The sequence below is a fragment of the Agrilus planipennis genome, unplaced genomic scaffold (assembly GCF_000699045.2).
Source record: "Agrilus planipennis isolate EAB-ADULT unplaced genomic scaffold, Apla_2.0 scaffold86, whole genome shotgun sequence".
NCBI lineage: Eukaryota > Metazoa > Arthropoda > Insecta > Coleoptera > Buprestidae > Agrilus > Agrilus planipennis.
Genome location: NW_020438863.1, coordinates 55,100 through 72,085, shown reverse-complemented (window position 1 = coordinate 72,085; position 16,986 = coordinate 55,100). Strand labels below are relative to the sequence as shown.

General features: G+C 33.4%; 1 protein-coding gene across 1 annotated transcript; it reads right to left on the bottom strand.

The window, feature by feature from the left end:
• Positions 1–4,912: 4,912 nt before the first annotated feature.
• On the bottom strand, positions 4,913–10,303 carry LOC108735654 (cardioactive peptide). Its single transcript, XM_025974749.1, has 4 exons — positions 10,261–10,303; positions 7,906–8,075; positions 7,297–7,363; positions 4,913–5,389 (listed from the first exon to the last, which is right to left on the bottom strand). Exons 2-4 carry the CDS (start codon positions 7,993–7,995, stop codon positions 5,109–5,111), a joined length of 438 nt encoding a protein of 145 aa, XP_025830534.1. The 5' UTR covers positions 7,996–8,075; positions 10,261–10,303; the 3' UTR covers positions 4,913–5,108.
• Between the last annotated feature and the right edge of the window lie 6,683 nt (positions 10,304–16,986).

Here is a 16,986-nt window from a genome sequence, read left to right as displayed (position 1 = left end):
TATTTGATGCTTCTTTTAGCAAAGGATTTTTCCACCGTGGGAAGATATCTGTAACATTCAAGTGTACTGCTATTTTCCGGTAGGTCATATAGAAATTGTATGTTCACAGAATAAGCTAGAGATTGATGTAAACCTATTGGAACAGGAATACTCAAGCCCAAAACAATCTGTAAAGATATCTTTAACTAATATAAAAAACTTAAAACCTTCATCATCAGGTCGTCAGTCGTAAGACTGGTTGGACACGCACCTCCATCTTTCTCTTTCCTATCCTGAGCTAAACTTCGCATTTTCTTAAAACTAGAACATTCCATATCCTTAACTATCTGCGAACAGTAATCTAATCTAGGTCTACCTGTACTCCTCCTAACTGCCGTTTCTGCCTCCAATATGTCTCTGACTAGACCTTCGTGCCTAAGAATGTGTCCCACCAACCTATCTCGCCTATTTCTTATTGACTTCCATAGAGTCCTCTTTTCTCCTATTCTTTCTAATACCTCTTCATTTCTAACATTCTCCATCCACAGTATGCTCATCATTAGCCTGTAACACCACATCTCCAACGCTTCTAACCTTTTCCTTCCTGCCGCGCTCACCGTCCCTGTTTCGCACCCGTACAGCGCCGTACTCCAAACACACCTTTAACAACCTTTTTCGAATTTCTAAATTAACCGTTCACGAGCATAAAAATGACTTCTTTTTATAGAAGGCGACTCGGCTTTGCGCCATCCTATGCTTTATATCCCTACTGCTCCTTCCATCCTGACTTATCTGACTTCCTAGATACCTAAAATCAGCCACTTCTTCTAATCTTTCGTCTCCTATCTTTACATTCGCTCTTTCCTTACTTTTTCTTCCCTTGTATACCAGTATTTTTCTTTTACTTTTTTTGTACGGTACTGTTTTGTCAGTACCGCATCCAGTTTATTTAAAGCTATCTCTAACTCCTCCTTGCTAGATACTAATACTTCTACATCATATGTGCAAATCTAAGCATACTAATCTTTTGGTCTCTGTATTTCTATCCCTGCAGTTGTAACGTCTTTATTCATCTCAACTTCAAAATTTTCTACTTTCCCTACTTGCCTCATTGTCCTAACATTTCACACTTCGACTCGTGAAACTTAAAACCTTAAAGATGTAAAAGTTTTTGCAGATAGAGGATTGGACAAACATTTTCGCAACCATGTAGATACCCTGCAAAACACTTAGATAAATGGTTAGATACCTAAAGATATCCCAGTATTCAAAATTTCTAATAAACCTGGTCTATAAGGTAATAGATATGATGTAAGTACCTAAGAAATAGTTAATGCGTAAATAAAAATGTAATAAAATACATTCCTTAAAAGTTCCCCCATATGGAAAAACCAATACTTGTCGTTTATGTCTCGAATTTTTACCACTATTACAAACAACTAAAACCGAAATTATTAACACCATTGCTGCCACGAAAAGCTTCATAGTTGGACTGTAATATATCGAATGCAGCATTGGGATTAAATGCTACCTTCCTTTGTTCTTTTCACACACACACTCCTTTTATTTGACTCATAGAATCCTCGTACTGTAAACGGTAATCCTGTTAAATCTACTTGATGGTGCGCAAGCCTTCGTGCGTTGTTAATATTTGAATAAACGATCGCTATATAAACCCGTATTTACGGGAAATTTACGTATGAAAATACCGTTGGGTATACCTTTACTTATGTGCATATACGTACATACATGCGTGCATACAACATGAATAAATAAATAACAGAATTTCAAACAGCTTCACATACTAACGACAGTAATTAGACAAACAATAATCCAGTATTCATTTGACATAATATAACATCGATAGGTATATGGGGTTTGTTTAGTACCAACATATATTTTAACAATCCTGTCTTGTATTTAAAAACAGTGGTGACTTAAAGCGAATCAATTGAAAGACTCGTTTAACTCGAATAACGCGATCATTTGGTTTCTCAATCGCCGAAGTCATACAAAAGTAATTTACTGATAAATTGGGATTAATTAACGAATAGTCTACATATGTATGTACATCAAATTAAGACTGGGATGTTGATCTGCAAAAGTAATTGATTTTCACGAAATAATTGAAAATCTTTACGAACATTTTTTTTAAACATATTTGTATTTGATTCTTACGTATCATAAGAATTCTATTGACACTTTAGAGATCTTTACATTAGTGTGATTTTTAGGGTGTTTTTCCCGGTTATCCGGTACCCAGCAAAAACCACTATCCGGTGCATCTGTAGAAGAAAAAGCTTTTTGATATTCATTTCTTTCTTTAATTGTTTCCCAGTAGTTAAACCAGTGTCAACGATAAGGGATAAAGATGTATTTATTTTTAAACCTTCTTGTGAACGATGATGTGTGTCCATCACGTAGTGTTTAATTTGTAAACTTTATATTTATTGTTCTTTTTATACAATCATCTGTTTTTAATTAATGTATAGTAAGTAACCATAAAGAAGTCACTTCTATGCTCACAAACGGTAAATTAAAAAATTCGAAAAAGATTGTTAAAGGTGTCTGTTTGGAACGCGGCGCTGTATGGGTGCGAAACATGGACGGTGGGCGCTGCGGAAAAGAAAAGGTGGTATTACAGACGAATGATGAGTCTAGTCAGATACATATTAGAGGTAGAAACAGGAGTCAAGAGAATAGAGGTACACCTAGATTAGATGATTAGATTACTGTTCGCAAATAGTTAAGGATGTGGGATGTTCTAGTTTTAGGGGAATGCTTAAGATTAAGAATGATTAGCTCAGGATAGGAAAAAGTGGAGGTGCGTGTCCAACCAGTTTTAGGACTGACGACCTTATGATGATGAAGTAACCACAAAAAAAATACTAATAGGTACTATTACTAACTACATACATGATAGTCTCGAAAAAGTCTAAAAATAATTGACGAAACGTCGGATCTGGTTTAATAGCAAATAAAGTTTTTATCCCTTATCGTTATCTCCGATTTAATAAATGGAAAAGAGTTTTTAATCGAGAAACAGCATTAGAATAAAATACGTAAATAACTCTACTTATTGTTATTGTCAGGTTTGTAAAAAAGCAGATTTTTTATTTATAATAAACAATTATTTAAACTCAACACTGCCTGGTAAACAAAACAAAAATAGTGCATCCTAATATGCACACAAAACACCGCAGCAAAATCCTCTACCGTAGGCACTTTTATTTTGCCTTTATTCACGCAAATAATCGGACTATTGACAGAGTATCCAATATTGCATCTGACGAAACTGATATTAAACTTTAATGTATGTGCTGCAACCATGGCATCGATTGAAGCTCAAAACAACTTTATGTACCAATGTATAGTACTTCACAAACTTAAAAATCGCTTCGACTCTTTCAGTACTTACACTTTCGACTGTATAAGTTGCTTGGATATTTTATTTGACCTGCAGAATGTTTATCTGGTTCCACGCATTTAATGTTTTAAATAAAAAGCAAGATAAAGTGCTTAAAAATGAATATTTTAAATATCAAGAAACGCGTTCTGCCATCTGTTATGCTAAACCGTCTTTTCAAAAGCTATTGTCAGGCAAAAATTACTCTGTGGCGCCCCCTTATGAAAGTTTTCCGCTGAAAATAATTTTCCAGTGGGGCTAAGGCTGCCATCTACCATGTTTTATCGAAATGTATTCAGTTATTTGTAAATACTCCTATGCCGCCTACGTTTATATACAAGGTGGTCCCTAAATAATAAGATACAGGGTGATTGCATATACTACATATTAAACTAATGTAATTTTGTCAAACATGATTACCAAAAGATGGTAAGGTGTTTAAATGAAAAGCTAAATTGCTAGTTTTGTAATTATTTCCAAAGCATGTGTTGCATCTTTTAAAGGATGGTAAGTAAAACATATCAGCATGAAGTTAAGGAGTTTTAGCATCCCTTACACTAGGGCTGTAATTATTTTGACATTCAAATATTTGAATATCACTATTTTAAATATGTTGGGAAAAAAAAATGAAATAAGATATTGATATAGTTAAATTTCCAAATACTTAACATTTTCTACCTTACACGATTAAAATGATCGTTTTATAGCTTATATATTTTTTATTATTCTTTTTTACTAGCTTTTATTTATTTTCATTTCAAATAATTAACTCTTTAATTCGATGGCTTGTTAAAACAACTAAGGATCGTGATATTTTTAATTCTTTTAAATAGGTACTTTTGTTACTATGAGTAATAAGGGCCAATCACAGGGAGATATATAATATGCAAATAGAAATATGTTATGTTCCCCTCAGGAGGTGCAATAACTAATAAATTATCTTAAGGGTACAAAACGATTATAAAATTGATCAAAACAGGTAATATTTTATTAAGGTGCGAAACGCGATGAGACGAAAAGAAGAAACACGAAGTAGCCCTTTAAATCTAAAGTGGACAATTAGATTATTAAATGTTCGTCTGTAGTTCCAATTAGCTCGTTTTCGAATAAAAATTAACCAGTATTCTAATTTTTTCAATATTAAGTGAACAAATCACCACATATCAAAATTTCAGATATTGTTATCGGATAATTTGGATATTAAAATGTAACAAACATTTGAATACGCAAATGTGAAAAATTTCAACCCTCCTTACGTCAGTGATATTGAGAACAAAGGAAACAAAAAATATGTACTAAGACAGCTAACACAATGTTTTTTTTTTGTAGCTAGTTATTTTTATATTCGTTTATGTTCAGCTGTTACATTTGCTTGCATGCTTCATAATTTGTTAATTAGTAATTAATTTTGTACAAAATATCAACTATAATGTAACTTATTATCAAATACAATATAATAATTTAATTCACACCCATAGAATTTATTAAATTTAAGAGGATGCACATATTATTTTATTACTGGTTAACAATAGGTCAATTTAATATTTCTTAATTTTAATTTGCTTTTTGTTTCCACGAGCATATGAGAACAACCATTTGTAATATGCCCAAAGTAATACGCAACCAAAGGTTTCTTATTATGATTAACAAAATTTTATTCATTTAAAACAAAGAGCAAATTCATTATTTTAAAATTGACTGTCGAATTGAATTACGTGTTAGTTTAAATGATGCAGGGTGGTAAAGCGCATGAAGCAGTTGCACTGCGTGCAGGGATCGCTTCTTCACTTTCCATTGCATATTTTTGTTTTTGACGGGTCAGTTCTTCGTTCGCTTCACGAATTGCTTCCCACAATTTCGCCTCCGACATTATTTGACGTGATAAATCTTCAACGGCTGGCTCAGCGCTCAATTCGAACAATGTACCAATTGATTCTTCGTCAGAACTACCCTCACGAATCGATGAAGCTAGAGGAGGAATATTGGTCCTCTTTCTACCACAACCTGGGAGAGAGCAAGTTACACATGTAATGTAGGACACCAACGTGAGCAAAACCGCGGGTAAACCCTATCATGAAATTTTGTACACACATTTTCAGGGATTCAGAAAAAAACACAGGGTACTTTCTATCATCATCATAAAGTCGTCAGTCCTAAGACTAGTTGGTCACGCACCTCCACTCTTTCTTATCCTGGGCTAATCATCGCATTTCCCTAAAACTAGAACAACCTACATCCTTAACTATTTGCGAACAGTAATCTAATCTAGGTCTACCTCTACCCCTTCTAACTACCGTTTCTGACTCCTACTAACCTATCTCGCCTATTTCTAATTGACTTCTATAGAATCCTCTGTTCTCCTATTCTTTCTAATACCTCTTCATTTCTAACCTTCTCTATCCACGGTATCCTCATCATTCGCCTGTAACACCACATTTCGAACGCTTCTAACCTTTTCTTTTCTGCAGCGCCCACCGTTCAAGTTTCGCACCCGTACAGCATCGCGTTCCAAACATACACCTATAACATCCTTTTTCGAATCTCTAAATTAACCATTTGCGAGCATAGAAATGATTTTTTTTATTAAAGGCAACACGACCCTGCACTATCCTCTACTTTATATCCTTACTACTCCTTCCGTCCTGACTTATAGATGTCTAAAATCAGCCACTTCTTGTAATTTTTCGTCTCCTATCTTTATATTCGCTCTTTCCTTACATTTTCTTCCCCTGCACATCATTATTGTGTCTCACGTTTATTTATTTTCATACAGTACTGTTTTGTGAGTACTGCTTCCATTTTATTTATTTATTTGAGATCATACAATTCTCATCGAGAAGAGTTATTGTATCCCTTCTAATTCTAGAGATATGATATTGAAATTAAGAGTATAAAAGGAAAACTTAACCTATCTTAACCTAAATTTAACTAAATTAATAATCTACCAAGAAGTATATTCTATTCATAAGACTGTCTCTTATTTAAAGTGTAAACTTCACTAGTTTTATTTAAAGTCATCTCTAACTCCTCCTTGCTAGATGCTAATACTGCTATGTCATCTGCAAATCCAAGCATACTAATCTTTTGCCCCTGTATATCTATCCGTACAGTTGTACTGTCTCTAATGATGTTGATCGCGTCTTCGACGTATAAATGAAGCAGTAGCGGTGACAGTGTGCATCCCTGTCTGACTTCCTTCCTAATATTTACTTCTCTACGTTGCAGCCCTAGCTCTATAACTGCATGTTGCTCTTTATACAAACCAACTATCACTCTTCTATCTTTGTAACTCATCCCTACATTTTTAAGTATATTTAACATCTTGACCCATTTAACATTGTTAAAAGCTTTTTCTAAATCTACAAATCTTATGTACGCACTCTTTCTATCGTTTTCTCTATTGTTTCCCCGTAAAGCTAGAATGACCTCCCGCGTTCCTCTATTTCTTCTATACCCAAATTAATCTTCCCCTAATAGTTCTTCCGCCCTTTTTTCCATCCTCTACTGTACAATTCTAGTTAAAGGTACTTTTGGTACTTGGCCAGGACCTAAATGTTTTTATGCTTAACCAGTTTTTCTTTTTCATTACATTTTTCGACACATGAACCGCTTGGAAGGATTATAAGTCGCTACCAAGACTTGTCCCATATAGTACCATTTAATAGTTCATTTAGACCAAGACCCTTCAGCCCAAATCATAAAGTTTTCCCACAGATTCAATAAGTAACCGTATCAATTCAAAATGTTTCTAACTCAATAAGGTATATTACCTTTACCAAACGTATATGGATTATTTATAGTTTTAAACTTTCTATCAGAAATTTAATTCTAAATATTTTGCTATTCAGTTTCTACATGTAGGACCCCCCATTTCTTATATACGCACCCGAAATTATAACAATTGTTTATACCTGTAAATGCATTACAGAAAGGTCTTTTCTTCGGATCAACCATACTCGATGCTGATGATGGATTATCCTTAAAAAGATTAAAAAAAAATTACCAGAATATTCCAACAACATACATCTTATCGTTATATAGATTTTAATCAATCAGATGTCTTTCGTAAAACCACAGTACCACTCAGCAAATATAATGTTACTTGTTGGTGTTTGCGAGCGTTGGTGGTTTTTGTGGTTTTATCATTAACGCCCCTGTAAAGTCGTTCGCTTCTTTTGAAATTGTGAGGGCCGTGTTTTTGATTTAACAAAATAATTGAACATAAGTTCAAGATACCCTTTATAAATTGATTGACTTACATGACGTATTGATTTTATGGTTTGATTTACGAACAAACATCACAAAGCACTGATGATAATAATCAGATCATTAACTGGATATATTTACAGAGTGAATGTTCAGTTGAAGATTCACGTAATATATAAATAATTAATCTAATTAAATGTGTTTGAAGTTATGTAACCGTTTTCTATAGTGCTCTGTTTTGAAATAAAACTGCCGCTTTTTTGTTGGGTGCGTTCTTTAATAAATGAACCAATAAGTTGGCAATTGTAACTTACCCTCTTTGATAATGGAAGATAAAAGCCCTGAACTTGAACCAGCAGGAGTAAGACGGCAACAAATACCAAAAATGTCTTCGATGTGTTCATATTATTGCTATTTAAAGTTTTCGTCGATTTTACTTTTTTAATAGCTCTTGTTATCCTCTTCTATATAGTTAACTATATTGCTGCAAGATTCAATCAAACGCTAGAAAATTAATTGTCGAAAATAATAGTAAATGAAGGTAAACTTGCTTGATTTACTACGAAAAGTTGTTGAAAAATTATCAAGTAGTAAAAGAATTTTGTTTTCTGGTATGGAGTTTTGGAATAAGCTACCCGCTTGCTATAAAAAATTACAAAAGTACATTACAGAATTACCTTCCATGATTCAACGATTAAAATTTTGTTATACAATTATATCAAACTTGAAATGAATTAAATTAAACTTGCTTTAATCATTAAAATAATTTTTATAATAGCTGAATATAAAATAGCTAACTCATAGTTTTGAGTAAAATTGAAACAAATATCCAGTCTCAATAAATTATAAAAGCACCTATGTGCTATTGTTTAATAGAATGTAATCTTTTGCGACAAAAAAAAATGAAATTTTATTTTATAAAATTGTTCAAAATCGATCACAGCATAAAAGAGTGTTTTTATGTTGTAGTGAAATTCTAAAAAGGATTAACCACTCATTGAAAGCGTTGCTGAAAAGTTCAATCATTCAAAAAATTTTATGTGGACGGCATAGTGACTTATTGATAGAAAGTGACCGTTACGCGCCGGGAAGCTCGACGTCTGAAGGCTTTTCGAGCTTTAAAAGCTCCCTGAGAGATCGCCAAAGGCTACAAGAAAACGCTTTCGACAACCTACAGAGAAACTAAACACTAACGGTCATTTTTTCCAGTTGTTTTATGACCACCTTTATTACCCATTACATTGAATATACATGCGAATCAGAGAGAATTGATTATTTACATTTACGTTAGTTTTACACACTGCGAACCCAATATTTGTTTATTTTAGATAAAACGCATTCTTTTTGGGAAACTAAATACTTTTTTATTTAAATAAATGTATAGATGCATTTATCTGTGTTTATTTCAGTAAAATAGGAAAAGTTACATGCAGTTACATATTTTCACTCGGGTTTTTAAGAAGAAACAGAAAGCCAGTCAATACTGTTTAATAATTAAAAATAAACTATGAGAGCCATATCAAATATTAATGATTTTTACAAAATTGTGTAATTTAACCTTTTTGGGCCCTTCGTCTTTCGAATTACTCTTTATCATACCTAAGTAAATAAATTTCCAATTGTTTGTTTTTTTAAGATTAATCAATCGCAAAATTAGCATAAAACTGTAGTTTTTACTTATAACCAATATTATTTCCTCCTCTATCATCATCATCATCATCATAATGCCTCTGACTAGACTTTCAAGCCTAAGAAGGTGTCCTGCCAACCTATCTCGCCTATTTTTTATAGACTTCCATAGAGTCCTCTGTTCTCCTATTCTTTCCAATATCTCTTCATTTCTAACCTTTTCTACCCACGATATCCTCATCATCCGCCTATAACACCACATTTCGAACGCTTCTAACCTTTTCTTTTCCGCCGCTCCCACTGTCCATGTTTCGCACCCGTACAACGCCGTGCTCCAAACATACACCTTTAACAACCTTTTTCGAATTTCTAAATTAACCGTTCGCGAGCATAGAAGTGACTTCTTTTTATTAAAGGCGACACGACCCTGCGCTATCCTCTGCTTTATATCCCTACTACTCCTTCCATCCTGACTTATCTGACTTCCTAGGTATCTAAAATCAGCCACTTCTTCTAATTTTTCGTCTCCTATCTTTATATTCCTTCCTCTATATTAACTTTAAAAAAAATATTATTTAATGCCATTTTGTGTTCCACTCGTTATTATAGATGCATATCAAAAAGTTACTGTACCAAATCTAACGCCAAAGAGACATATTTAAATGACTTATTCGCTTTTGGTTTATATAAATGAACCACAGCTTATTATTATTAATTAATAAAATCCTGTAATTATTATTATGTTCTGGTCTTCTCATTCAGTTTTCATCTTTCATTAACTATCAATAAGTGAAGACGCACTAATGTCAATAAATTTTACTCACTTTTTGGTAATGCATTGTAAACAATTTATAAGCATTTTTTTATTATTATCGTTGCTTAAACCTCAAAAAATTTAGTAACAAAACTTCTCGCCTTCTCTAAAATTTTCTACAATGCCTACGTAGTTAATAAAATATTTTCTTGAAACAAATCAAATCAATCAAAGAAAATAGGACTACTTAATCGTAATTATAAACAAATTGAAGGTGGTTGCTTACCTGCGTACGACTCGGTAGATTTTTGAGAGTTGGGAGATGTTTGGAAAACACTTTGTAAATGATCGCATAAATGTGGCGTTTTGATTTTATATCTAAACTACCCTTAGCGTGCGCATAAACCCCCCGACCACAATAAACTCATATGCCACAAGTGTGGGAATGCTTTTTCTTTTTAATTGACTCCATTAAGTAGTAAGTGTAACCAATTTTTATTTCCTCATTTCATTTTAGTTTATAAATAGAAACAATCAAACGGGTTTTTTTTGCCATATTGGTCTTGGTGGTGCAGGCTTGTTGGTCGTCTTGCAAAAACACAAGACGAAGACCAAGACAAATCTAACGAGCAAGACCAAGATTAAAACCAATACCAAATATGCAAGACTAAATGAAAAATTATTATTCCTGGTGAATTTATGAGTTAAACTATTCGAAACAACATTAACATATTCTTTTCTTGGAACCATTCTTAGTGTTAGAAATTTTCAGCTTACTTTACTACATTTTAATACTAAATATAAAAAAAGAAACTTTACCACACGGAGAAAATTAAAAACAAAAATTTACCAAAATATTAAAGCGATGTTTACAATTTATCCCACTAGCCCGTTGCTTCGTAAGCGAAAATAATAACAATTACAATTTGACCTTGAATTCATAAAAATAAAATCCCAGCAGAAATAAATTTACTACGTATTGTAGTTGATAATACAAATTTAATTGTAATAATAAGAAACTTGAGACACATGTCAAAATTGAGATTATTATACAAGGTACGTAATAAATTCTACTGTTTCTACGACAAATTCAGTCATTTACAATCGAAAATTGTAATTATTGCGTTATCATAAAAATTTAGTTTTCTTCGTGCACTGTTTGAAAAAAGGGATTTACAAGAATGTCCTAGTTTGTCCTTTTTGTTCATATGCCTGGATAATAAATGGTTGAAATATTGGGAAAAACTATGTTTCTTTCAATATTTTTTACATCTTTCAAGTACCTTGTATTATACCTACTATAGGGTTGTTCGGAAAGTCATTTCGTTTTTTTCCGACAGAGGATTTAATTGTATTCTGTTGCAACCAACTTCACATTTAAGCCGTAATTTTTATATGCTTTGAGAGCTCATATAGCAAGGCTTGTGTGTGAAAAATTCCAATTAATTCTACGCAGTAGTTTTTGGTTGGTGCCCTTTTAAATATGGAGAGCGATAAGCACCATTTTCGACATATCTTACTGTTTTACTACAGAAAGGGTAAAAATGCTGTTCAAGCCAGAAAGAAATTGACTGATGTGTATGGAGAAGGTGTGTTGACAGTACGCCAGTGCCAGAACTGGTTCGCTAAATTTCGATCCGGCAATTTTGATGTCGAAGATGCACCACGTTCGGGAAGGCCGGTTGAAGCTGATAAAGACGCGATAAAGGCATTAGTTGATGTGAACCGGCGAATAACAACACGTGAGATCGGATTGAGGTTAAATTTATCAAATTCAACAGTTTATGACCACTTGAAAGGCCTGGGATTATCCTCGAAGCTCGATGTATGGGTTCCCCATGTTCTCACAGAGAGAAATCTGTGTCGCCGCATTGACGTCTGCGATTCGCTTCTCAAACGTCACGAAAATGATCCGTTTTTGAAGCGCATCATCACTGGGGACGAAAAATGGGTTGTATACAACAACGTCAAACGCAAGAGGTCATGGAGCAAAAAAGATGAACCGGCTCAAACCATTTCCAAAGCCGATATTCACCAAAAAAAGGTGATGCTGTCTGTTTGGTGGGATTTTAAAGGAATCGTTTTTTTTGAGCTTTTACCGGATAACACAACGATTAATTCGGAAGTCTACTGTCATCAGCTGGACAAACTGAATGATGCACTTCAACAGAAAAGGTCAGAACTAATCAACAGGAAAGGTGTAGTGTTTCACCAAGACAACGCGAGACCTCACACAAGTTTGGTCACTCGCCAAAAGCTTTTACAGCTTGAATGGGATACAATGCTACACCCACCATATTCTCCAGACCTGGCACCATCGGATTATTATTTGTTCCGGTCACTCCAAAATTTTTTAGACGGTAAAACCTTCACCTCAAATGAGGAGGTCAAAAACCTCCTCGATCAGTTTTTTGCCAGCAAAGACCAAAAATTTTATGAGCGTGGAATTATGCTACCACCAGAAAGATGGCAAAAGGTGTTGGACCAGAACGGTCAATATATAATTTAATAAAGTATTTGTTTATTATACGAAAACTGTCTTTCATTTCCACAAAAAAAAAAAACGAAATGACTTTCCGAACAACCCTATATTTTGTTCTCTAAAAGAGTAATTTATGCATTGGAGGAAGGATCAAATTATGGACAAACCGGATTAATTTCAAATTTGATAGGTGCCATCGAATTGCCGTTGCACATCAAATTACGAAACTACTTATTGTTGGTTCATCAGAAACTTTCCGGTTGTACCTCGTATATGGTAAACAATAGAAAAAACGTGACTGCGAATTGTATATGATAGAAGAGAACATTCCATGATACAAAAGACGCTAAAAAATAAAAGTTTTTTTTATGTTCATTTAATGCTACATAATGAACTTAATAAGGATTTGCTCTAATGAAGGCGAAGAGGATCGATAAAATTAGTTGAAAGTAGTGATGGATTATTAAGGGATGAGAATCGAACGCTAACATGTATTTATAAAATATATGTAAATCAGAGATATGTACGTAAATATCAAGTAGACCTATAAATCATTTGTTTTTTTTTTTCAATAATAAGAAGACATTTTGGCTGTCTAGATTTTTTTAAAATTTTTTATAGTGCTTAAAAAGACTTTTCCGTTAAGTTCTTTCAATGACTATTAAATACAATTTTCCGAAAACTTTATTCAAGTGCCATCTGAGATCTGAAGGTGAAAACCTTGCATTCGTTTTCCATTGCTGATATGACGATGAATATTGATTGACAAAATGTACAAGGATAATGTGCAGGACTCTGTTATTTTGAATATGTTTTATCAATAATAAGCTACTATTGTTTACAGGTGCCATAAAGTCAACTTGAAATTCCTGAAAATTTGTTTTGAAAGAACACAATAAGATGTCACAATGATATTATAATAAACGAAAATTTTCCTTAATAATAAATATAAAACGAAGAATTTATTGTCCGTTACTTTGTTTTTATTAAATATTTTTATAAATCAAGCGCACCGTCGATGATTTGAACTACATCAACGAATTCTGATTTTTGTTGTTGTTGCAAAATAACGTTAATTATTTACATAAATATCTATTATTCACTAGAATATAGTGAACCGCGATACTGTATTCTGATGTCATTACAATAATGGCATAAAGTACAATTTGTTCAATTTTCTTCTGTTTGTTTTCAACAGAAATCAGAAATTGAGGAAACTGATGGCTCAGGGTAATATATCAATAACTCCCAAAAATTAACAATATATCTAAATGAATTCACTTGTTTTCATATTCTTATAACATAAAACAATCAGGTGCCCATGCATAGGCAAATAAAATATGGGCCCACCTGTTGGAGTAGGCATTTTTGGTGATTTAGAAACTCAACAAAATACTGTACTTAGCAAAATGTATTTCCAAAAGTTTTATGGATAGGTACCTGGTTAAGAAATGGTTTCAGATTATTTCTACTCTGTTTTGGTGGAATTTTTAATGAGAATTGTATCTATTTAATAAATTATTGGGGGGTGACCGAATTGGGCCCGAAAACAGGCAGTTTCTGAGAATACCCACTAAAAAAAGATCGAGCTGATTAACTACCCGATACACTGCTGGAAGGTAGGTACAATACAATAGGTATATACCTATAGCAAATAGCTGAATTTTGGCCACCANATCCACTACAAATGCATCAGAAAATAAATTTTTATTGATTTACATTCCTTGTTATGGTGGAATTTTTTATAGGAAAGGTACCTATTTAATAAAACATTGGGAGGTGACTAAATTGGGCACCCAAAAACAGACAGTTTCTGAAAATACCCAGCAAAAGAAGATCAAGAGGATTAGCCAACCGATACATTGTAAGATGGTAGGTACATGCGTACATACCTATAGCAAATAGCTCAATTTCTTTGATAATGGAAGACAAAAGCCCTGAACTTGAACCATCAGGAGTAAGATGACAACAAATACCAAAAATGTCTTCAATGAGTTCATATTATTGCTATATTTAAGCTTTTCATCGATTTTAGTTTTTTAATATCTCTTGTTATCCTCTTCTTGTTAACTATGTTGCTGCAAGATTCAATCAAACGTTAGAAAATTAATTACAGAAGATAATAATAAATGAAGGTAAACTTCCTTGACTTTTGAAATTATCTAGTAGTAAAAGAATTTTGTTTTCTAGTGTGAAATTTTGAAAAAAGCTAGTCAGTACGTTATAGAATTACCTTTTATGATTCAACGATCAAAATTTTATTATACAATTATATCAAACTTGAAATAAATTAAATTAAACTTGCTTTGATCTTAAAAATATATATATTATAACTGCTAAGTATAAAGTACCTAAGTCATAATTTTGTATAAAATTCTAAACAAATACCCAGTCTCAATAAAAAAAGTAGAAAACTCAAAACAAAATACTGTACTAAGTAAAACGTATTTCGAAATGTTTTATCGATACCAAGCTAAGAAAGTGGTTTTAGATTTTTCCTGCTCTGTTTTCGCCGAAAAGAGTATCATGGGGCCTAACCTATTCCGATTTTCGTATCCCTCAATTTTTCCGATGTATTTTATCAGTATTTTTTGTCAAATTTGATTTTTCTGCCTCCCTTACTTGACTAAGATAAATAGTGGGTAATTGATGTAAGGACAGCAAGAGTGTAAGGCAGGAAATGTATAAAAATGCTCAAAACCTTAAAAAGAAATAACTAAAGTAAAGTACTCAACCGTTTGTCCATTTTGTGGAAGCGGTATTGACAAAACAATACTGTATGAAAATAAATACAAGTAAAACAAAAATACTGGTATGCAGGGGAAGAAAAAGTAGGGAAAGAGCGAATACAAACATAGGAGTGACTGACTTTAGGTAGGTATCTAGGATGTCAGATATGTCAGGACGGAAGAAATAGTAGGGATATAAAGCAGAGGATAACGTAACGTCGAGTCGCCTTCAATAAAAATAAGTCACTTCTATGCTCGCGAATGATAAATTTAGAAATTCGAAAAAGATTGTTAAAGGAGTATGTTTGGACCGCAGAGCTGTACGGGTGCGAAACATGGACGGTGGGCGCGGCGGAAAAGAAAAGCTTATAAGTTTTCGAAATGTGATGTTACAGGCGAATGATGAGGATAACGTGGATAGAGAAGGTTAGAAATGAAGTGGTATTAGAAAGAATAAGAGAACACAGGACTCTGTGGAAGTCAATAAGGAATAGGCGGGATAGGTTGGTAGGACACCTTCTTAGGCATGAAGGTCTAGTCAGAGACATATTAGAGGCAGAAACAGGAGTTAGGAGGGGTAGAGGTAGACCTAGATTAGGTTACTGTTGGCAAATATATAGTTAAGGATGTGGAATTTTCTAGTTTTAGGAATTACGATTAGCTCAGGATAAGAAAAAGTGGAGATGCGTGTCCAACCAGTCTTAGGACTGACGATCTTATGATGATGGCCAATTAGTACCTACTGTATAGTTAGCGTTGTATTTTCTATTGAAAGTTACTGCTCCATTTTTTAATAGTGATAATTAAGGTTTGCTTCTTTAAAATTATGGTGAATGCGCCGGTATCATTTTCCATAAATTATTTATAGTCCTTGTGGCTTCAAAATTAGAAACGGCAGTTAGGAATTAGAGTCATGTATAGTAAATACATCTCATTTTGTTTAAAAGAGCCCTCAAGTAAAGAATCTTTAAATATTTCCCATGAAAATATGTTTAGGTGATTTTCATCCTTATTAAAATAATACTAAAATGACAAGGCTTCACTTCTAAATCTGTTTTAATTTGAATAAACCATTATTATTTTTCAAAAAAAGACTTGAAAATATATTTGAGATGATTCTGAAAAACTGACCATGTGACTCCATCCATAGTTTGATAAACACTTCCAATGAAAACTATTTTCAAGTTGATATTGCCACTTACCTCATTATGGTTATCGAGTACTTTGTTTAGTCTAAATATTTATTTATATGATGCACCTATGTATAGGTAGATACATTTATATTCAGAACAAAACCCAAATGATTTAGGAATTTAGAACCGAAGGGTAAACCGAACGTAAAGGGCTCTGGGACAAGTGGTTATTTGACAAAGACATCAAAATGCAAATTAAACCCTAATTGTTATATTATATTAGGAGCGGCTGTTAGTTGAGCTACACACCTAATTAGAGGTAACGTTCGCTACAATCAACCCCTCCAAAAAATTTGTTAACGCGGGGGCGTATTAACGGGGCCAGATAGCGTAACCTTTTGCCAAGGGAGCGCTTGCGCCCTTAGACGAGGATTCACAGAAGGGCGGAGTCGGCCCTCGACCTGGCAAACAATCACGTAAAACCACCCGCCGCAATCTACCCCCTAATAATGTGTTATCCGCAGCTACCGCACTTTACAACCGCGATGTTTTCCATCGAAATATCATCCCCGGGATGTGTAGGATATATACAATAAAGTAGAGAAATGGCGCACCCTTTTTTATATTCATATGCATTCACATACGTATCCTTATGACTATCTCTTATC

Coding starts and splice junctions, on each gene's coding strand:
- LOC108735654 (XM_025974749.1), bottom strand. CDS start 7,995: ATGAACACATCGAAGACATTTTTGGTATTTGTTGCCGTCTTACTCCTG. Junction 7,364..7,905: donor ATCTTCCATTATCAAAGAGG/GTAAGTTACAAT, acceptor AATCTTTTTAAG/GATAATCCATCATCAGCATC. Junction 5,390..7,296: donor TTTCTGTAATGCATTTACAG/GTATAAACAATT, acceptor GCTCTCTCCCAG/GTTGTGGTAGAAAGAGGACC.